Source organism: Malus domestica, chromosome 01 (assembly GCF_042453785.1).
Source record: "Malus domestica chromosome 01, GDT2T_hap1".
NCBI lineage: Eukaryota > Viridiplantae > Streptophyta > Magnoliopsida > Rosales > Rosaceae > Malus > Malus domestica.
The window spans coordinates 16,140,439-16,164,089 of record NC_091661.1 but is presented as its reverse complement, the minus strand read 5'-3'; the positions used below and the strand labels follow the sequence as shown (position 1 = coordinate 16,164,089).

The 23,651-nt window shown below is 36.6% G+C and overlaps 1 protein-coding gene, 1 long non-coding RNA gene and 1 pseudogene across 2 annotated transcripts; 2 read left to right on the top strand and 1 right to left on the bottom strand.

Moving 5' to 3' along the window:
- The first annotated feature begins 1,030 nt into the window (after positions 1-1,030).
- Positions 1,031-5,050, top strand: LOC103402641 (acetyl-coenzyme A carboxylase carboxyl transferase subunit alpha, chloroplastic-like; annotated as a pseudogene).
- Positions 5,051-5,913: 863 nt separating this feature from the next.
- LOC103402739 (DEAD-box ATP-dependent RNA helicase 8-like) lies at positions 5,914-12,485 on the top strand. Its single transcript, XM_029093242.2, has 10 exons — positions 5,914-6,687; positions 8,248-8,308; positions 8,509-8,743; positions 9,004-9,242; positions 9,646-9,897; positions 9,992-10,172; positions 10,740-10,828; positions 10,945-11,018; positions 11,099-11,213; positions 12,105-12,485. The coding sequence occupies exons 1-9, from the start codon at positions 6,371-6,373 to the stop codon at positions 11,175-11,177; spliced, it is 1,527 nt and encodes a 508-aa protein (XP_028949075.1). The 5' UTR covers positions 5,914-6,370; the 3' UTR covers positions 11,178-11,213; positions 12,105-12,485.
- Positions 12,486-13,721: 1,236 nt separating this feature from the next.
- Positions 13,722-14,243, bottom strand: LOC139193740 (uncharacterized). The gene is made up of 3 exons (XR_011578206.1): positions 14,120-14,243; positions 13,948-14,018; positions 13,722-13,766 (listed from the first exon to the last, which is right to left on the bottom strand). It is a non-coding gene; the product is annotated as an uncharacterized lncRNA (long non-coding RNA).
- Between the last annotated feature and the right edge of the window lie 9,408 nt (positions 14,244-23,651).

The following is a 23,651-nucleotide window of genomic DNA, read 5'->3' as shown; positions in this document are numbered from 1 at the left end:
TTCGAAGGTACCCATATGCTTATTTCTTGTTTGGTTTATGAGAAAATTGAGTAAAAGTAGAAAGGAAGAATATTTGATGGTTTTTTATGTGCCCTTTTGATTATTTTTTGTCTTTTAGGTGAAAATGTTTGAGCTTTTGCAGCAGGACTTAATACGCATGGGAATTAAGTGGTTTTGGATGCAGTGGTAAGCTCATGAACTTGAATTCTTAATGTGTATTATGTATATATTGATGGAGTGGTGAGGTTGTTAATTAATTATTTTATGTCCTAATTAGGGAATTGTTTAAATTTGGCACTTCTCATAGCCCTTTATCTAGACAAATTGAGTGATGGATGCTGATTGTTTATTGCTTTTCCAACTTGGCTTTATCTGGTTGTTGGTTCCTTTTAGTTTTTCTTCTTTTTAGTTTACCTGACTTTTCCAATTGAAGCCCTCATTGTAACTCTTTCATTAGGGGAAATCTGGCTCTGGTGAGAATTCAGGTCCCCTTTTGCTTGGATTTCCAAAGGCGAAGGGCATTCTTGATTATGAAACAAATTTGCAATACATTCGAAGTTAATCTAAAAATTTTGTTGTTATCTTCAAATTTTGTGTGCTTAGTTTGTGATTGTTGGTTGTTTGCTTTTCTTTCGCTAGTAACATGAAAAAAAGTGTTTCTGTTTGCCCTCTTTGGTATTCATATGTCGGAAACAGGCAAATGAATCAAAGCTTTTCTGATTCACTATTTTGTTCTATCGGTTTGTACTAATTTCAAAGAAACTTGCATTTTTGTGTAAATGCAGAGTGCAGCATGTGAAAATTTGGCAGGTGATGTATTGATTTAAAAGGTAGTGAGTTGTTTAATGAGATGACTACCCTATCACTAATTGCTGGAAATTGTGGAAGAAGAAGCAGAGGAGAAGATCGTGGATTAGAATTGTTCCATCCGTTTTCAAGAAAGGATCTTTTTGCTAGTGAATTGCTCAGAAGTTCTTTTACAAGGGCAAATGGAATCAGGTCCAAGGATTTGGAAGGTCATAGGATTAGAAACCAGAGGAAGTTTCGTGTTAGCGCAAAAATTAAAAAGGGGAAGAACTGTGATTATCTATGGCCTCATAATATTGATCCAAACATCAGCAGCGGCCACTTGAGTTACCTGTTTCATTTCAAGCCTCTGACTGAGAAGCCAAAGCAAGTTACCCTACCATTCGAGAAGCCACTTGTTGATCTCAATAAAAAGTTTACTGAGGTTTGTTGATGTCATCATTTTATTGTTACCTAAAGCATATTCTGCATAATATTGAACCGGTAAAAAGAACAACCATCTTATACTTTGAGCCTTTTTTCAAATTTTTGGCATTTATTCAATCTTCTTCGTGCAGATACGTAGAATGGCTGATGAAACTAGTCGGGACTTCAGCGATCAAATTGCTACACTGGAGAATAAGTATCAACAGGTAGAGAATTCAAGTCCGGCAATCCCTACTATTTGTCAAAGTTGCTTCTCAGAGTGAAATTGCATGAGCTGTATGAGAAATTCACATTTGACTTCATCCTTAAGTTGTTCAAAATAATTTCAAACTTGGCATAAGTGTTTGATCATATACCTAGCTTTGCTGAGGAGATTTTGACTCATATATCAAAATTCACAATAAATTCATTCATTTTATCAGTAATATCTTAATGATGCGGTTTCCAATCTTTCTTTACTTCAAGTTTAGGCCCTGAAGGACTTATACAAACATTTGACACTGATCTAACGGCTATCTATCGCTCGACATCCCAACAAACCGACATTTCTTGATCATATTTTGAACATTACATATAAGATAGTTGGTGATATACATCAGATTAGAACTTCTGTTCGTATGATTGCATAACAATTAGTAATCGGAGCTCTTACTTTTTTCTCTCAAAACGAAAATGTTATAGTGGGTGGAACTACATGGATATCGTGCTTGCTATGATGATCCGGCTATTGTGACAGGTCTTGGGAGCATGGATGGCCAATCCATGTTTATAGGTCATCAGAAAGGTAGAAACACCAAGGAGAACATTGCTTGCAACTTTGCAATGCCAACTCCTCATGAGTATGTTTCAATATATTTTTATTAGGTTACTTGTTAGAACATACTTCGAACCATGTTTGGTTGAGCATACTTTGCTAGCAGCTATCGGAAGGTTCTCAGAATGATGAAATATGCCGATCATCACAGATTTCCCATTGTTACGTTTGTTGACACTCCTGGGGCCTTTGCTGATCTCAAATCTGAGGAACTTGGTCAAGTGAGTATGCAACTTTTCTACTTAATTTGCAAATTCCCATCAATAGTTCATCTTTTTCTTTCGGAATGACCATTTCTTTACTTTGTCAACATGTTACCACAAAGTAAACATTTTCACTTTTTCTTTATGCAGGGTGAGGCAATAGCATAGAATTTGAGGACTATGTTTGGCCTGAAAGTGCCCATTGTAATGGTTGTAACTGGAGAAGGTGGTTTAGGTGGCGTTCTAGCCATTGCCTGTTCCAATAAACTGTTTATGCTGGAGAACTCTGCTTTCTATATTGCAAGGTGATACTACCTTCCTTCACTTGGTACACTTCTCCAACATTGTTACTTAAGAAGTATAATTTTACGAAACATTAGAATAGAGAGGTGCTTTAAGTTTTGATCATCGTTGCTTTTCAGACTTGATGTCATGGTTTGTGTAACATATTTCTTGTGCCTTTGTTTCTCGGAACAGCCCTGAAGCATGCGCTGCAATATTGTGGAAATCTTCCCAAATAGCTCCTAAGGTATTAGAAGTCTTGACGTATGAGCCCATTTGGGATTGGGCATTTTCTTAAATCATAACGTAGTTCTGAAAATGTTTAGGTAGCAGAAAAACTAAGGATAATGACTCAGAAGCATTATAGACTGAAAATCGCCGATGGGATCATTCCCGTAAGTGTTTTTCCTTCATGAATCATACATCGTCTCATTAATATGACACTGTGAGGTGAGAAAACAAATGCTGCCACTAATTCTCAGCAGTTGGAATTTTTATGATATGATAAGTCGTGTTCTCCTCCCCTTCCTTGATCTTCAATCTTTTTCTTTCTTCTTTCAAGCTCTTACGATTTCGTCCTCTTTTTTGAATTACAAGATCACAATTTCTACTTTCTTTGTAGTGGCTTTGAAGTATTGCCATGAAAATATAAGTTTCATGCCTAAGTTTTAGTTTGAACTTTGATTATACATATTTTTCTTTTTTCCAAGTGAAAACATTTATAGGAGATTAATGCACTTTTTGTTTGCTTTGTTTAAATTGATGACAAACTAATAAGCCAATACTAGTTTATGGTGTTCGATTTGGTTGTTATCGATGCTGTAGCAGCTGTTACAGGAGCCTCTTGGTGGCGCGCATGCTGATCCTGCATGGACTTCCCAACAAATTAAGACAACAATCACACAAGCAATAAAGGTAATTTCAATTTTCATATCTTCTCACACAGATAGGGTAAAAAACAAGAAATCTTCCCTCTAAATAGTTCTTGTTTTAGTTTGGCCATTTTTCACTTTCCTTTATGTTTAATTTATTGGAATCCCCCACAGACTTCTTTCGTACAAAGTTTGCTCATGTCCGCTCATGTTGGTATTTCTTTCAATGCTTCAAAGAATTAAGCCTGGATTTTCTTAGAAGGAGAGCAAACTTATCAAGTTGTTGAGCATTTCTTCGATAATGTTAAACACGACTCCCGTTTGCATAATTATTTTGGTAAATATGGTTCTTTCATAAGTAAGATATATCGAGTCCGGATAGGTTCTATATACATAAAAGATAGTGTGCACATCACCATGTCCTTGTATCATGTGTTGTACTTGCACACTCCATGCCTTAGTCAAACACAGTAAAAACTGCTCTCTGTGTCCTCAAATCACGTGTGTTTCCGTTCATTTATCTCTTACCTCTATATTAAATGTACCTAGGAGCTGGAAAAAATAAATACAGAAGAGTTGCTTCAGCATCGGAGGCTTAAATTCCGATTAATAAGAGGTTATCAAGAAGGCATTCCAATGGAACTGAAGAGGAAACACAACATTAAGCCCTCCGAAGTTAACATGCCAAAGGCTGCTGACTTAGAGGCAGAAATTGAGAATTTAAAAAAGAAGATCCTGGAAGCAAAGGGACCATCCGATCCAGTTACAATCCAAACAATTGAAAAACTGAAGCAAGACGTAGACAAGGAGATGGCAAATGCATTTATTTCGATGGGTTTGTAAGAGAAACTCGAGGCAGTGAAGTTGGAATTATCTAAAGCCTTAGAACACACACCAAGTCAGCCCCTTAACCGTAATTTGAAGGAGAAAGTTGATAAAATCATGCAAGAGTTTAACCATAACTTGTCGCGGCCATGGGCATACCTTAGCTTAAAGTAGAAGCTTGAAAAGCTAAACATTGTTAGCAGACTTATTGAGGTAGAGGAGAGAAAACAAAAGCTGAAAGTTGAGATTAATCAGAGAATACCAACCGAGCTAAAAGAGAAGATGGAACTTTTGAAGAATGCTCGAGAAAAGACATCGAAAGGGGAAGCAACAGATAAGGACTTGATGGAAGAGGTAGAGGGGGTTAAGAAAGAGTTATAGAGGTCCTGAAGTCAACTAACTTGGAGGTTGTCGGCGTGACAAAGAAAAATGTGGTGACTGCTCCTCCAGAGCTGAAGGAGAAGATTGTAAAGGCAAATGCCGAGATTTATGAGGAGATTGAGAGAGTTGTGAATGAAGCCGGTATTAGTGGAAGAATAGAGGAGTTGAGGGCTGATATAGCAAAAGTCTAATCAAGTTCAGAAGAAAGAAAAAAAGCAGAAGCAAAGATAAAGGAGGATATTCTTGCTGCTTTGAATGTAGAAGCACTAAAAGCAAAGGTGGAGAGTTTGACGGTGGAAGTAGGCCTTCCTAATGCAATTGATGCAGAAGGTAAGATTAGTGCTGAAAATGGCAAATTTTAGTGTGTCCCAATTTACTATTAAAAAAAAAAGTTGTTAGTCCATCTATATAATTGCTATAGTTTGTATTCTCGAATAGGCGTTGTTCCTAAATAGCAAATGAGTTATTGGCTGCTGTAATTCCAACAATACGGGCCCTCCAACGATACATTGCTCCTCAGGCAACGACACATTATACGAATGCTACACTTGGACGCTCCCCAAAGGATGTAATTCCATACAACAACTCAAATTGGATGTTGTGAGTCCCATTAATAGGAGTGCGATAACTAGGAGCTCCCTAAGGAATGTAACCCTGTAAATAACAACTCATTATTGAATCTTTTAAGTTTAGCACTACGCGTTCTACAACTAAAAACTTCCTAAAGTACGTTGTCCTCATATAATAAATGACACATCGAGTTATACAGCTAGAATTTTTCTTAAGTGGTAAAATGTCTAAAAGCTCTCTAAAGTACGTTGTCCTCAGATAATAAATGACACATCGAGTTGTACACCTAGAATCCCATAGATGGTAAAATGTAATTGAATCCCTCATTGGGTTTATTTTCTTGCTTCACTCTTAATCTTAATGGTGTATTAGAAATCTTAAATTGTGAGCTAAATATTAATAAGCATTAACACTTGGATATTTTATTTTTGGAAAGTTCAAACATGCCCTTCATTTCTCTTAATTGCTTAAATAACTTATTTATGAAAATGAATCATTCGATAATTCTGTAACTTTTATATCAATTCTATTTCCTTACCCGACACTTAACTTCTAACTTATACGCATGTATAGCATGTGTCATCGATCTCGTATTTTTAATAAATAAAAAAGGATAGAAAAACACAAAAACAAGCAATTACATAGAATTCATTTAAAAAAAACATAACAATCGATGGTCTGAGACTCTGATGTAATATAAGAAAACCGTGGGGGCCATTCAGCAAATAGAAGCATATATGACGCCCTAGACCTTTTCCCAAAAAGCAGTTCGTCATCCCTCTCTCTCTCTCTCTCTCTCTCGCTCCTTTGGAGTTTTCACAAGTCTTCCATGGATTCCCAATCCAACAATTACCTCTGATTTCTCTCAATTTCTCTGGAGATAAACAAACGAACCCTTCAAATTTTCACTCAGAGGCACTCATTTCGCTCAAGATCCGTACAGAAAAGCCCCCGATTTTCTCACAATTTACCAAAACCTTAGCTTTGATTTCATTCATTCTCTTCGTTTTGTAGCAATTTCCCCCCAATTTCGTTATCAAGCGGAGAAAACCTTTTAAATTCGCGCTTGGTTTCGCCGATTTGCGGTTACGATCTATCGACCCAGAGAAACCCTAGTCCCGTTCCTTTCAATTTTGTTTTTTTTTTAGATTTTCAGAAATTTTTAGGGTTTTAGGGTTTGAATCGTTGTGATGAACAGTAATAGAGGGAGGTACCCGCCGGGGATCGGAGCTGGGAGGGGCGGCGGCATGAATGCGAACCCTGCATTCCAGTCCCGTCCGCCGCATCAGCAGCAGTATGTACAGAGGAACCTTTTGCCGAACCATCATCACCAGCAGCAGTACTTTCAGCAGCAGCAGCAGCAGCAGCAACACCAACAGCATCAACAGCAGCAACTACAACAGCAACAGCAGTGGCTCAGGAGAGGCCAGTTGGGTGGGAGTACGAGTGCTGATTCAGCCGTTGATGAGGTGGAAAAGACCGTGCAGTCGGAAGCTGTCGACCCGAGGTGTGTTCTTTCTTTCGTATAATGCATGTTTCCTATTATGGTTGGCTTTTATTTGTGGTTAGGAAAAATGGGTTCGTTAGGAATCTAGTTGTGTTATTGCGCCATTTGGTGAAATGGGTTTTGTTATGGATTTGGATTGGAATCGTAATGTAGAGGAATATGGTTATTCTGCAGAAGATTGTTATTTTAGAAATTCTGTGTTGAATAAGGTCTTTAGCAGTTTGATATGCTACATGTGTATCATAAGACATTGAGGAATATGTGAAAAATTATCTGATTTTGGAATATAGGTAAGTTGCTTTCCCATCTGGTGTTAATGGAGTGTCTTTAATTGATAAGCTTTTGACCTCTCATGGATGTACGACGCGTGGAGTAACTTATCTAATTCCTGTTCGGGTTCCATTTGGGTGTCAGATATTTCTCGTGCTTGAGTTTCCAATTTCAAAAAAATTCCTTGAAAGAAAATCTGTTTTGGCTTGTCTTTGGGTGTCTAAATTGTAGAAAGGTCAGAATATTTTTTTCAGTGTGCCTTCAATTGATGAGGGTCACAAATCTCCCTCGGGTTAGTCCTAAGATAAGCGCCTCGGAAAGTATTGGTTACTTGTTCAATTGTACACGGATGTGTCTTCTCCTATGGGGCCACCTATCATTGCTTTTCTGGATTTTTCTGATTGGTGTCGACACATGTGCTTGGGGATTAGTTTCCAAAATCTGCTGGGGTTAGTCCAATTGTAGGATGGGCAGAGATAAGAGCCTCATGAAACATTTGCCGCATGTTCAATTCTCCATGGATTTGTACAGTCCTGTAGGTCCACCTTCCATTGTTTGTCCTCGCTGGGGATTGGAGCGTCTACACGTGTCCATGGGGATTAATCGGATTGAAGACCCATATACTTCTGAGTTAACAGAAAAAGAAATTAGCAAGGGCCACAGGCACTGGTCTAGTTCTTTTCTGGATCCATCCATTAAAATGTATCAATAAAAAATGTGATTATACTAATTAGTATTAAATATTAAACTATCTATTGTTTGCTGGTGTTCTATATAGGCTAAAGATGGAAAAATATGATTAGGGTATGGGGGAATTTCTTATTGGGTTAAAACCGCTAAAATTAGTACATCTGAGTCATTTCGTTTGAAAATTTAGCTCTTTAGACCTGTTTCTTGGACAAAGATTCTTGATGATTCTTTAGTCAATCTGGTTGATAGTGTAGTTTAAAGTTTCTGTATCTACGGGTTGGTTATTCAGTATAAGTGAAGACTCAAGTTATATGCTTAGGAATTCTTGACATTGGAGTTGCTTCCATGTACCACCTGAGTTCATAAATCATAATGCCAGTTTTAAATATCAAATTAGAATGTTTGGTTATTGGTTTATAACTTTATAATTTTATATTTTACCTAATGGAAAAGCTTTCTTGTAACATATTTTTTGAACACTTATATGTTAATATTTTATCTGTTTATTGTTTTTCCTTATTGTGCAACATATATAATCGTTATAAATCATACTCTACATGGTATCTTATTTTGGTTTTCTCTTTGACTTACCCTCTTTAGTTCGCAAGATTGGAAGGCCAGGTTAAAGATTCCACCAGCTGATACACGTTTCAGAACAGAGGTTAGTTATTTATTATTTGGTATGCATTTCTTGATCATGTGTACTGTATTATTAATATGATGCTTGTCTCTAGATTTGAAGAGCGCACCGTTCAATTCAAGAGTGAAATATCAAGTTGTTTAAGTTCACATCTATAAAATCAAGTTATTTAAAATAATAGTTTGTGATTTCTTAATCTAGTTGCTAATGATTTGCTCCAGGATGTAACGGCAACAAAAGGAAATGAGTTTGAGGACTATTTTCTGAAACGTGAGCTGCTGATGGGAATATATGAGAAGGGATTTGAAAGACCATCTCCTATTCAGGAAGAAAGTATTCCAATTGCTTTAACTGGTAGTGATATTCTTGCTAGAGCTAAAAATGGGACGGGAAAGACAGCTGCATTTTGCATCCCTGCATTGGAAAAAATTGATCAAGATAACAATGTGATACAAGGTTTGTTCTCTACCATCTAATTTCATCTTCCTGCACATCATCTATTTCATTAGGCTCAATCAAAGGATACACTTTTGTTTTAAATGCTGCTTGATAGACTAGAATTTTTTTTGCTAATTAAGTGTTTAACAGAGTTCTGGTATAAAAATGCTACCAATCTGCTAGGCAGCGGGATTATGATTTTGTTATAGAAACTGCTTGTATGACAACCCATATATTGACAGCCTTTTTGTGTTGATACTTGTTTTATTCTTCTGCAGTTGTTATTCTTGTTCCAACTCGTGAGTTGGCTCTTCAAACATCACAAGTCTGTAAGGAGCTAGGGAAGCATTTGCAAATTCAAGTTATGGTTACAACCGGAGGCACCAGCTTAAAGGATGATATCATGCGTTTATATCAACCAGTTCACTTACTTGTCGGAACTCCTGGAAGAATTTTAGATCTTGCAAAGAAAGGTGTTTGCATCTTGAAAGATTGTTCTATGCTTGTTATGGATGAGGTAAATACTTATCCAGCTCTCCATTAATTTTACGTAATGAAGTTGTTGGTTACATTTTATCATCCTTGTTCTCTTTTGGGTGTTATTAGTTTTGGGCTTCCACTTTTAAGAACTTTTTTTATAGTAGATACTCTATTTGGTAAAATTGAATGTTGAACTATTAGTCATCTCATGATCTGTCTTAGGAGTGTGTTAAGTTTTTAGGTTAAGCTTGTATCTTTAAGCTCGTGACATTATTTGTTTCAACTAATCTGTGATTTGACTTGTTAGGAGTGTCTTTTAAGTGTAGAGGAGGGATACCAAGATCAGATTCCGCCTTCAGTAGAAAGGGGTGAAAATTGTTGGTTGGTTTTAGCATCATGTACTGAAACAATCTGATGATGTATTTGTCAATGTCTGACAGGCTGATAAACTTATGTCCCCGGAATTTCAACCTTCAGTAGAGCAGTTGATCCGCTTCTTACCTTCACATCGACAGATTTTGATGTTTTCAGCTACATTTCCTGTTACTGTCAAGGACTTTAAGGATAGATATCTGCAAAAACCATATGTTATCAATCTTATGGATGAGCTTACTCTAAAGGGTATTACACAATTTTACGCCTTTGTGGAGGAGAGACAGAAAGTCCACTGCCTAAACACCCTTTTCTCTAAGGTTTGATATGAACTGTTATTATTTATTTATTTGTTGTCATGTACTTTAACTTCACTTCACACAGATGGATGTGATGATGGATCTGTTTTTTCAGCTTCAAATAAACCAGTCAATCATATTCTGTAACTCTGTGAACCGGGTCGAATTGTTGGCCAAGAAAATTACAGAACTTGGCTATTCTTGTTTCTATATCCATGCAAAGATGCTGCAAGACCATCGTAACAGAGTATTTCATGACTTCCGTAATGGTGCATGCAGAAATCTTGTTTGTACCGGTATGTCTTTTTTATTGCTCTCTCTCTCTCTCTCTCTCTCTCTCTCTCTCTCTCTCTCTCTCTCTCAGCACCACCCCTCTACATGTCGTATTTTCAAGCTTTTTATTTTTACTATTGAAATTAATATATACTTGCACAAGAAAGATCCTTTTAGAAATTTAGGTGGCCTTACAAAAAATATGTATTTATTAGCATGTGGCTGATCTTTGTTTGGTTGCATGTGGAAAAGTACAAAGAAAAAATTTCCAAGTTTGGTGAGAATACTTTTTCTAGACCACGAAGTTCTGATTGTTTTTAAGTTTTAGCACTTCTGATGGTATCAAAGAAATAGTGCATGTGATGAACTCTTTTTTCACTCTTTATGTGGTTGGCTTTATCTTTCTATATCATGCTTTGTTCTTCTGTGTTTCTGAGTTATTCATTTTGTTTTAAGTTGCATTTCATATGGTTGAAATTTTGACGTTTGTAATGAAAGCTATAGATGCTTGTGATTTGGTCTAATCTTTTTGCCTCCCCCCCCCCTTCTCTCTCTCCCCTCCCCCTCTCTCTCTGGGGTCATAATTGCAGATCTCTTTACAAGAGGAATAGATATTCAAGCAGTTAATGTTGTCATTAACTTTGATTTTCCGAAGAACTCAGAGACATATCTTCACAGGGTGCGTAAGAAACAGTGTTTGCAGATGAAGATAGAGTAGAAACTGATGCAGTATTTATATGATGTATTTCTTACTGTCTTTGTTTGGTGTGGTGTATGCACGGATCTCACATGCAGGTTGGTCGATCCGGAAGGTTTGGACACCTTGGTTTAGCTGTGAATTTGATCACCTATGAGGACCGTTTCAACTTGTATGTATTTTTCTATTCCAAATTTGCTGCAATGTAATGGGTTTTGATATTGTGATGACTTAATTCTTTCTTTCTTGCAGGTATAGAATTGAGCAAGAACTTGGCACTGAGATAAAGCAAATTCCTCCCCATATCGATCAGGCAATTTATTGCCGGTGATTGGTGGTGGAGAACCTTGATGTGACAGCAATGATGGTAACATCTGGGTCCTTGATGCTTAAGAGCTAGATTACTAACATTGAGTTTAAGCTTGCCTGTCTTGTTCTATCTCTAATTCTGTTCTCGTCATGTTTACATTTTTAAATTCTCCTATGGTGTATGCAATATATTGTTGTATGTTGTGTAATAAATAAGAGTGGGCGTGGTGGGCTGTGGTGGATTGGAACTAGTTTATGTTGATAATCTTGTGTATTAACTTTTCAAAACATCATGTTGTCCTTAAGTTTACTCTTTTCGGGTTTCATTCTCCCCCATCAAATTATTCTCCACACCTGGGCTTAATGAAAATTTTAATGGTCGTTCTATCCCCTTGTAAAATGACTTATTTAGGGAAAAAAAAAACTTGCCCTAAGTTCTTTCCATGATGTTCTGGGAATATGGTGGGATGTATCATGTTATTTTGAGTATCGGTGTGTAGAATAATTAATGAATGAGTAGAATCACCGTCGAACTTTTTCCATTTTCAGACTATATGTGGTCCGCCCTTAGAATCACTGGCAGGGAAGTTAGGACTTTGTCATTTTCCGTTGGGTTAATACTTTCCACCAGAATACATTTCTGACTAAACATATTAATTAGCCCACCAGTCAAAGTGTGGTATCAACTGTGTGCTGCCGTTTATGATTATTTTTCGTATTCTTGAATTTGAACAATGCAGTAGGGAAACCTTCCTGGAACTTGATCATTTCATGCTCTACCAAATCTGCCATATGTACTTGTGTAAAGTTCAAAGATATGATATATGAATTTGTAGAGATCCTAGATGCTAAGCAATTTGCCATTGACTGCCAAAAGTTTTGTTGGCTTTTAATGGTTTGGATGGATTATTTTATGCAATCAATAATGTGTTTTTCTCTGTTGTCGTAGGGATGAAGGGAAGCTTTCCATTCAAGAAGCTATAGCTCTGGTGGGAGGAGTACTTTGTGATGCATTGTCCCTTGAAATGCTTTTGTGTTCGTAGACCTGAAACTTTAATTGGACCTCGAGAGTTATTAGGATTGGCCTGTAGGTACCAGATAGATGCTGGGTAAAGTTCAGAACTACCTTTGTTTTTATTAAGAGACTGGTTTGTAATACTTGATGTGGTTCGGGTTTGGCCACCGTTGAACTTCCTAAGGATAGCTTGTGCAAGCAGGGGAAATAAAATCTCTGCTTCCTTTTGTGTTATTTTCTTTTTGCTAGTTTCCTGTTTACCTTGACCAGCATGTTCCATGCTTTGAAATAGTTAATGTATCTGACTTTGTTAAATTTCTAGCCCCCACCGTTTGCTTTCTCTGTCCTGATTGTTAACTTCTTGAATGTCCCAAATTTCGGTTTGGAGTTATTGTTTTGGCAGCCAATTGGTGCTTGTTTGACGAGGTGGTGTTTTTCAGTCACCCTCCAATGGGTGCCTGGAAATGGAAAGAAACTGGACTCTGTTGGGGTCGTTATATTTAGTTGGGCAACTGGTGTTTATGCGACAAGGTCAAGGTCTTGTTTCCCAGTCACTGTTTGAACCGGAACTGATCATGATTTGGTTGAAGTATTTTTGCCCACTGCTTGAAGTGGTGGTAATGCACACCAACTTATTGATTGCCGTTGAGTTTAAATTTTGAGATTTGTGCAATAGATAGATCACATCATATTCATCTAACGGTAATTAATTTGGTGGGTTTTAGAGCATTGACGAAGGCTAGTGCTGTGAATGTTTAGGGTTAGTTGATATTTGAGAACATGATGAATTTATTAGTTTCGATTGTCTTTCTTACATTACTTCTACATCTCGCACATTTTCCTTCAACTCTTCGTCTTCTCTCATCTGCCCTATTTATTTTACCTCTGTCACTGACTAAAGTGACAACCAAAAACTGAAAATAGATGGTTATCGAATGGCCTGTTTAAGTCCTTGAAGTTGGTTTAAGTAGTGGGACCGGACCAGTAAATGGATTAGGATTAAGTGATTGTTAAGAGTTCAGTTCCCTTTCATTGTAATGAAAATAAAAATAGGGACATTTTAATTAAAGATCGAGTTCCGAGGAATCTCAACATTTTCTAATTAAAGCGATGACATGAGTAGCGACATTAATAATCTATGACGAGTTATTCGCAGACTAAACAAAATTAGGATTTCTTTGCAATGAAGGTGTTTACATAAAACCCAAAGTCAAAATAGAAAACGAAAGTCAGCGGACTTTCAACCCACTATTCAACCGTCCAAAACCTCTCTTACTTTCCCGCCAAGAAACTCTCTCTCTCTCTCTCTCTCTCTCTCTCTCTCTCTCTCTCTCTCTCTCTCTCTCTCTCTCTCTCTCTGTTCACCATGTTTGGACTCAGCCTAGAACCAGGTGCTGTTCTTCTCAAGGACGCTGTGGGAACCTTCGTTCTTATGGCCTGCCTCAGCTCCCAACCCAAGATCTGTTATCTTAGCTCTGCGATTGCATCCTCGCATCTTCTTCAACTTTAACTGCAACCACGGCCTCAGGATTTCCCTCACCCTCCATAATCTTTTCTGCATTCTCAGTTGTGCCCGGATGGTGATTTCCTCGGTATCTATGGCGATGGCAGCAGTAATCAGATCTCCACTGTGTTCATCTATGACAGTATCTCTCTTTAATCTCTACGATTTTGATTGGTTTTAATCTCTTTTTCAAGATTTCAAGAACTGGATTTACACATTTTATGGGAAAGGAAATGAACTTGATAGGAATCCGCTGTGGTCAGATGAATGTACGTGAGTTTCGATATGAATATCAAGTGATCGTTGGCATAGCTTGGGACAGGTTTATTCATCTTCTCGTGCATCTGCAGGATTTTGGGTTGACAGGTACTTTGTCATTGTTTAATTGCTTGCTCAAAGTGGATCCTAATTAAGTGTTATTTCTCAATTGCTTGCTGAAACGTACCATTTGAAATTCAGAATTTGCCCCTATTTTGTTCTCATAATTCTCACAACTTGTAATTTCAGTGCTAAACTGCGATGATGTTTTCTCGCTGAATTGCTGCTTCTGTTAACCAATTGTTCATATATACAAGATCTTGAATATGTTACTCACTTGACTCTTACGTGTCATTTCAGTTTATGTACGTGTAACAGATTCTCAAGTTGCGTTCATTGTAGCAAATGAGGATGCTGTTCTCACGAAAGAGGTGTGTATGATTCCTAAAATCCAGTTTCCTTGGTGTTTGATCTCCACTACGTTCATGCAATGCTGCATGCATCAGCTCTATCGAACATGGTCTGGTTGCTCCACCAGTCCAATGGTTCAGCTGTCATGCTGAACTGCCCTGTTGGTGCCCCGGTAACCTCATGTTTACGTTGGCTGAAGGTGGCAATGACGAATTAATGATGGGAATAATCAATTCAACCAACAGTGAGCTCTTACTTAAATCAGATTTTAATGATTTGAATTGTATTTCTCTGTTGTCAAGATAATGTGGTTTGATGTGGCTTCAATTGTAAGCAATCAGCAATTGATGATGTGAGATATATTGATTGAATTATTTGTTAATGTACGATGTTCTCAATGTTACTGTATCAAATCTTGATGAATTAGCCGCCTGCTTGTTCTCTCGGTAACTTGATTAGTAACAGTTCTTGCAAGTTTCTCAAGGAAATTTATTGAAAAGGATAAAATGATACACATATTAATCTAAATAACGTCATTGCAAAAACAAAAAGGCCACTAAATCAACTGTAACACTTTCACTAAATCTTTAGCTTCAAATTGCACTCTTCAGTCTCCTTCTCCAGCTGAAAGGGAGCATGGCTAACGAGAGCTAAAAAGATTCAGAAAAAGCACAACATATATTAGTCATAAATTTAAAGACAATTAGAGTGACCAATTGTATAAAAATGCACTTAGCCACTCAAAATTGCAATAATATTATTCGTTATGTGGAAGAGTACTTACAGTTTACCCATCAGTCATTCTTCGTTGCTTGATCAACGCCACCCTCACATAAAGCCAATCGTATACACAGTTCAACAACTTGTAGTATATGTATCTCCATGACCTAATAAATATCACAAACTCCCCAAAATCCAACAACAAATTCAAGCGCTAAACTCACATAAAATCCTGATGTTATAAGCCCATCCTTCTCCTCGATTTGATCCCTGAACACTGGTTGAACTTGTTTTGTCGGGAGAGCGCAACCGTTGAAATGGAATTCCACAAAGCAAATCATTCCTAGCAAAATCAGAGGGATTAAAGTTTTGGAGCTGAGACCCTATGGGAAATTTTCCCGACATGTTGTTGTTTGACAAATCCAGCTTACCAAGGCCTAATATTCGAAAGAAACTTGTTGGAATTGTACCATGTATTGGGTTGTTTGATAGATTAAGCGAGTCAAGTGACTGCAACTTCCCAATCTTTGGAGTTATTTGACCTATTAAATTGTTTCTCGATAGGTCTAAAGAAACCAAGCCCACAAGACCAATGATTTCACTAGGAATCTCCCCGTTAATCGATTGCTCGACAAATGAATGTTCTTTACAAGCCCCATAGTACTTTTATATTTGGACATTATTCATTTCCATATCAAGGATTCTTCGTCATTAGTGGCGGATCTAGGATTCTCACATTGGGTGGTCTTAACCACCCAATGTAAAATGTCCAAAAAAAGAAATAAACGATAAACTTACAAAAACTAAATAATAGTATTTTTCATTCATAAATCATGGTAAAAACAAAGCTAGGTCATCATGAATAAAATCCCTTCTTCTAATTTGTAAATACTTGTCACTTAGTACTACGGTCTAGTGGCATTCTTCTTCACTTGTAAGTGAGAGATTTTAGGTTTAATTCTCACCAAAGGCGAATTTGAACCACATTATTGCTATTCCATTATGAGGTTAAGTCCATCTCTTCCCTCTTAGTGTAGATAATATCAATTGTTCAAAAAAAAAATATTGTAAATACTTTAATAACGTTTCACAATTTTACGAAAAAATTAAAAAAATGATTTAGATGTAATTTACAAAATAAGGGATTCTTGGCACATAAAATAGGATTCACAATAAAAACTGCGCCTTTGACCATTTCACCCAATAGAGATTAAACCAAAAAAAAAAAAAAAAAACCAAATAGAGATTATAAAAATTAAAAATAAAATAATAAGAAATAGAATAGTAGATGAGAAAGTGCTTTTTAAAAGCAATATTTTAGTAGCAATGGTAGGCCCATGTCACAAATAAAAGAAGAAAAAAAAGAGTTTCAACCTTCTTCCTCGCAGGAAAGCTGCAACCCCTCTACCTCCTCCATGGATGCACTGCACCAGAATTTTGATTGTACCACGGTCCATCCATAACTATGTCATTTAACAAAATAAATTTCCTAGGCATAGCCCATATAGTCCTAGGCGTGAATATGTCCTCCCTATTGTAATCTTTGGAGGGTTCCCGAAGGATCTTCATAGGCGTTTTTCTAGCATCCGGGTGGTCCTAGGACCACCTTGGTCCCTATATGGATCCACCCTTGTTCGTCATCATACTCAGACTTCGTCTCGTTTCCAAGGCTGTAATAATGATGGATAGTTAGACTTGAACTTCTTTTTTGAGCCAAATTAGTCAAACTGTTGAGGCATTTGGATATACTTCTAGAGATGTTATTCATCGAGAAATCCAGAATTTGAATTCTTCCCATATTGCACAATTGTGATGGAATGCTTCCATAGAAGTGATTAGAACGGAGGATAAGGATAGTCAAATTTGAAAGTCCAACCCCTAACCATTCAGTTATCAAACCCGACAATTTATTTTCTCCAACATAAAAAATTGTGAGTCTTGTACAGTTCCTTAAGGATGAAGGCAATTCCCCAAAATCCAACAACAATATTATTCGTTATGTGGAAGAGTACTTATAGTTTACCCATCAGTCATTCTTCATCACTTGATCAACGCCACCCTCACATAAAGCCAATCGTATACACAGTTTAACAACTTGTAGTATGTGTATCTCCATGACCTAATAATTATCAAACTCTCACAAACTCCCCAAAATCCAACAACAAATTCAAGCGCTAAACTCACATAAAATCCTGATGTTATAAGCCTATCCTTCTCCTCGATTTAATCCCTGAACACTGGTTGAACTTGTTTTGTTGGGAGAGCACAACCATTGAAGTGGAATTCCACAAAGCAAATCATTCCTAGCAAAATTAGAGGGATTAAAGTTTTGGAGTTAAGACCCTATGGGAATTTTTCCCGACAGGTTGTTGTTTGACAAATCCAACTTACCAAGGCCTGATATTCGAAAGAAACTTGTTGGAATCGTACCATGTATTGGGTTGTTTGATAGACCAAGCGAGTCGAGTGACTGCAACTTCCCAATCTTTGGAGTTATTTGACCTATTAAATTGTTTCTTGATAGGTCTAAAGAAACCAAGCCCACAATGCCAGTGATTTCACTAGGAATCTCCCCGTTAATCGGTTGCTCGACAAATGAATGTTCTTTACAAGCCCCATAGTGCTTTTGTATTTGGACATTATTCATTTCCATATCAAGGATTCTTCGTCATCATACTCAGACTTCGTCTCGTTTCCAAGGCTGTAATACTGATGGATAGTTAGACTTGAACTTCCTTTTTGAGCCAAATTAGTCAAATTGTTGAGGCATTTGGGTATACTTCCAGAGATGTTATTCATTGAGAAATCCAAAATTTGAATTCTTCCCATATTGCACAATTGTGATGGAATGCTTCCATAGAAGTGATTAGAACGGAGGATAAGGATAGTCAAATTTGAAAGTCCAACCCCTAACCATTCAGTTATCAAACCCGACAATTTATTTTCACCAACATAAAAAATTGTGAGTCTTGTACAGTTCCTTAAGTATGAAGGCAATTCCCCAAAATCCAACAACAATATTATTCGTTATGTGGAAGAGTACTTATAGTTACCCATCAGTCATTCCTCGTCGCTTGATCAACGCCACCCTCACATAAAGCCAATCGTATACACAGTTCAAGAACTTGTAGTATGTGTATCTCCATGACCTACTAAATATCAAATTCTCACAAACTCACCAAAATCCAACAACAAATTCAAGCGCTAAACTCACATAAAATCCTGATGTTATAAGCCCATCATTCTCCTCGATTTGACCCCTGAACATTGGTTCCTTCTCTGAACTTGTTTTGTTGGGAGAGCATAACCGTTGAAGTGGAAATAAGAGGGATTAAAGTTTTAGAGTTGAGACCTTATGGGAATTTTTCCGAACAGGTTGTTGTTTGACAAGTCCAGCTTACCAAGGCCTGATATTCGAAAGAGACTTGTTGGAATCGTACCATGTATTGGGTTGTTTGATAGATCAAGCGAGTCGAGTGATTGCAACTTCCCGATCTTTGGAGTTATTTGACCTGTTAAATTGTTTCTCGATAAGTCTAAAGAAACCAAGCCCACAAGACCAGTGATTTCACTAGGAATCTCCCCGTTAATCGGTTGCTCGACAAATGAATGTTCTTTACAAGCCCCAGAGTACTTCTGTATTTGGACATTATTCCTTTCCATATCAAGGATTCTTCGTCATCATACTTAGACTCTGTCTCGTTTCCAAGGCTGTAATAATGATGGATAGTTAGACTTGAACTTCATTTTTGAGCTTTTTGAGCCAAATTAATCAAACTGTTGAAGCATTTGGGTATACTTCCAGAGATGTTATTCATCGAGAAATCCAATATTTGAATTCTTCCCATATTGCACCATTGTGATGGAATGCTTCCCTAGAAGTGATTAGAACAGAGGATAAGGATAGTCAAATTTGAAAGTCCAACCCCTAACCATCCAGGTATCAAACCCGACAATTTATTTTCTCCAACATAAAAAATTGTGAGTCTTGTACAGTTCCTCAAGGATGAAGGCAATTCCCCAAAATCCAATAACAAATCCAAGTGCTAAACTCACATAAAATCTTGATGTTATAAGCCCATCATTTTCTTCAACTTGATCCCTAAACACTGGTTGTTCATTTGGACTTGTGTCCTTAGGAGAGCACAACTGTTGAAGTGGAATTCCACAAAGCAGAGGATTCCCAGCAAAATCAGATGGATCATAGCTTTGGAACTGAGTCACCATTGCAATTTTTCCAGATAAGTTGTTGTTTGACAAGTCTAATCTTCCAAGACCATAAATTTGAAGAAGACTTGATGGAATTCTTCCATACATTTGGTTGCTTGACAAATCGAGAAACTATAGCAAAACCAACTTCCTAATTGCTGGAGTTATTTGGCCTGTCAAATTGTTTCTCGACAGGTTCAAAAAAAACAACCCCAAGATTAATGATTTCACTAGGAATCTCCCTCGTTATTCGGTTGCTCGATAGCTGAATGCTTTTTACAAGGCCATAATATTTTTGTATTTGGACATTGTTCCTTTCCATATATCAAAGATGCGTTGTCATTATAAGTACTGGTTAATGAATTCTGCCCCTTGTTGTTGATGAGGTAAAAATGATTGATAGTTAGACTTGAACTTCCTTGTTGAGCCAAATTAGTCAAACTGTTGAGGCATTTGGGTATACTTCTAGAGATGTTATTCATCAAGAAATCCAGAATTTGAATGCTTCTCATATTACACAACTGTAATGGAATGCTTCCATAGAAGTGATTAGAACGGAGGATAACTAATTTTGAAAATCCGACCCCTAACCATCCAGGTATCAAACCTGATAATTTATTTTCTCCAACATCCAAAACTATGAGACTTGTGCAATTCTTCAAAGATGAAGGCAATTCCCCCACAAATCCATTGTTATTTAGCTTCAATGTTTGAATAGATACAAAAAGTCTACTATGGTAGGAATTTTCCCGAAAAAGGCATTGTTACTCAAATCAAGATAGACTAGATTTCCAAAATGTGTCCCACAATCGGAAAGTTCTTTGGATAATTGGTTGCTTGAGAAATCAAGAAAGGTTAAATTACTAGCCTTGATTGGAGTCTTTGGACAAAAGAATGAAACCAACCCTGAAAATTTATTGTTGGAAAGATCTAGTATTGATGCTTTGGAAAGAAATGAAGGAATTGGACATTCCAATTTGTTCCAGCTCAAATTCAGTGAAAGAGGGAAAGATGAAAAATTGTTGGAATTTGAATTGTTCCTCTAATTTGGTTGTTGGAGAGATTTATATATTCAATTTCAAGATCATGAGAGAACATGCCCCAAAACCAACTTGGAATGATATCAGAAATTTTTGCATTAGAAATATCAAGGTGCAAATAACTTTTCTGAGTTTGAAGCCATTTTGGAAAATATGGACCCAACATGCAAAACCTCAAAACTACGATTTGCAATTGGAAATGAGGAATCCAATCAATATGGAAGTTTAAAGCTAGCGAGTTAAAGGACAAATCCAAAACCTTAATTTAGGGAGTTGAGAGAAATGACCTTCCGTAAGTACCCCTTCCAAAGCATTGCTGCCCAAGTCCAAATACGCTAGTTAGACATTTGCCTAATGCTTTTAGGTATTGTTCCATTTAACTGATTGTAAGAGAGACCTAACTCTTCTAGTGATGAACAATTTGCAAGATTAGGTAGAGACCCTACAAGATGATTGTATCCAAGATGAAGAAATGCAAGAGGTTTCATATTTCCAAAAACATGGGGAATTAAACCAGTTATACTGTTATAAGAGAGGTCAAGATAAACAAGGCTGACATTGTAGTTTGACAACCATAAAAAAATTGAAGGAGAAGTGAATTGGTTGGAATTTAGATCAACATGAGCAAGATATTTAGAAGAATTTATGTTAAAAAGAGTACTTGGATGAATTAGAGAAGGAAGACCACATTTAGTCAATGTCAAATTTGTAAGTTTAGGAAGCTTATTAACTGCTTCCATCCAGTCATAAACATTACTTAGATTGCTGCTACTCATGTTCAAATACGTTAAAGAAGAAAGATTAGGTGGCCATGAATTCAGATTTTCTACATTTGCAAAGAAATTGAAGCTGAGATCAAGATATTGCAAGTGGGTAAGGTTTCCAACATGACTTGGAAATCTACCAGCAAAAGAAGCATCAGAAAGATCAAGATGTCTTAAATTGGAAAGAGAACCAATGAAATCTGGAAATTGGCTTCCATTGAAGTCAATTTCTCCAAATATTTCAAATGTTGCAACTCAATCAGTTTATGACTCATATCTTACCTTGCAAATGGTAGTAAAACTCTGGGTCTCCTTCCTCTTGAAGTGAGTAAGCTTCACTCAAATAAGATTGTCTAAGATTAAGTTGAGTAATACGACCGGTTGCTGCAGTGGATGCCTGCCCATTTGCAACAATCTTGCTTGTGGACTTCTCTTCCCCATGAAGATAGGAGATTGTCGTCATCTGCGAGGCCCTGTTTGAAAGCAAGGAGTGCTTCCCCTTCCCTCTCTATGCACCTGATCACCTTCGGCACCTTAACAATATCCCTGTGGCCAACTACTCCTAAAGAAATATTATTGAATTCAAGGGATAGTGAAATGTTGAAATATTGTAGCACAATTAGCACCACAATTATTGAAGCGTGAAATAGTTTCAAGCACATAATATCCTCTCCCTGCATCTTAACGACAATGAAGAAGAAGAAAAAGTGTTTAGGCAAGATGATTGGAAACTGGAAAGTAACTTGGAAGATGATTGCAACACTGCAAGTATATATACACATAAAATAGTCGTATACATTACATTTGTATAGCTATTGGACTCGAGCGGTAGGCATTGTTGTTTAACATTAAGGTTATTGTCAACAAAAGCATGTGAGGACCGATTCCACCATACGCTTTCAATGTTAATGTCTCTGTTCTTGGTTGAATTATTTGTCTTCTTTTCAATGCCTGTAACTTGATTAATAATCAATTAATAAGTTGTCTTCTTTTCTTTGTCTGTAACTTGATTAATAATTTGTTCGAAGTTTCCCTAAGAGAATTTATTGAAAAAGATAAAATGATACATTATTAAAAAGGGGGTAAAAAAGACCTAATCACTTAGAGATAACATCGATCTAAGCAAAACAAAAAAGGCCACAAAATTAAGAAGCAAAGTAAGGATAAAAAATAAGCACATTAATAAACACTTAAGTAATCATCCAATCATGAACAACGACATCGTTTGTTTACAAATTTTGGTTAAAAAATTTGGTCTCCACGTGCGCATAAGGTTGGTGGAAGATCTTGAGATATGCACTTGACTCTCTTCACTGAATTCTCTCGTTCTTGAGAGCCAAACCTCTACAAAGATAGTATGAACAAAAACAAAACTTCTGAATGAGAAAAAAAATTCAGTAATGAATCCAGCTAAGTTTTGAGTAAAAGAAATGGCAATGAATGCTATCTACTTCTTTGCATTGTCTGTTCATCAAAATAAAATGATGAAGACACAACTTAAGCTTTCTTTATCTCCACTTTGATAACAAGCATACAAGAGCTTAACACTTGCTTGGAACTGAAATGAGATTTAATGTTATGCTGAGATGAGACGTGAGACTGTTTGCCTCTTATATTCGCCATTCGCATTGCAGGTAGGTTGAGAATTTACTGAACATGAGATTGGAGATTGTTAGTGTGTTACTGTTAGAATATGAGTATGATTGTGAATGCTAGAAGCGGGCTATAGTGTTTCAATTGGTATGGAAATGTCTTGTCGTAGAGTTAAAAGTTGTCCTAATTAGTTCAGGATTGAAACTTTTGTTAAATCTTGATACTTAGCACTCATAGTTGGATTGGAATTGTTTGTTTATTTCCTATGCTGATTTTAATAGAGAAATCACAAGGATTGTTTTAATATAAATAGTGACCTTTGCTCTCACAAAACATATGCTTAATATTGAACTAACCCCCATTATTAGTTTGAATACTTTTGGCTTCTTATTCTATTGCTTAGAAGTATGCTTTGGCTTCTTATTCTACTGCTTAGTTTGTTTTATTGTTTATCGAATTGTTATTTTAACATCATATAAATTTGTGGTTCATGAACTTAATCTCTTAACTTATGTTTTAATATGTTTAATCTTAAAATTACTACTAGTTACCACTCGTAAATGAGATTTGAGTGTCAGAAATTGTGCCATTTAACTTATAACCAAAGGATTGTGCTATTGAGTAAGAGTGGCTCAACTTAGATTCTTTCTTTTTCTTGTATGATAAGGACTTTACTTATGTAGAGAATTCAATCATAATATGTAAATGGTGAAGAGAGAGAAATTGCTTGAGTGGTTTGTATTGAAATGACAATAACAATTCAACTATTGAACGGAGGAATACTTGTAAAGACAACAAAGCTATAACGAATTGAAAGAGTGCTTTGACTTTAATTGAAAGAAATGAAAGAGCTTACACTATTGAAAGGAAAGAGCTTCGAAACAAAAGGTTGCTAAACTTGCTAAGTAGAATAAAGCTTTAAAATGGAAAGGGTGCTACGGTAGAAAGATTTGTTTGATTGTTTGAGTGTCCTCTCACTTCT

Coding starts and splice junctions, on each gene's coding strand:
- LOC103402739 (XM_029093242.2), top strand. CDS start 6,371: ATGAACAGTAATAGAGGGAGGTACCCGCCGGGGATCGGAGCTGGGAGG. Junction 9,898..9,991: donor TAAACACCCTTTTCTCTAAG/GTTTGATATGAA, acceptor CTGTTTTTTCAG/CTTCAAATAAACCAGTCAAT. Junction 10,829..10,944: donor CAGAGACATATCTTCACAGG/GTGCGTAAGAAA, acceptor TCTCACATGCAG/GTTGGTCGATCCGGAAGGTT.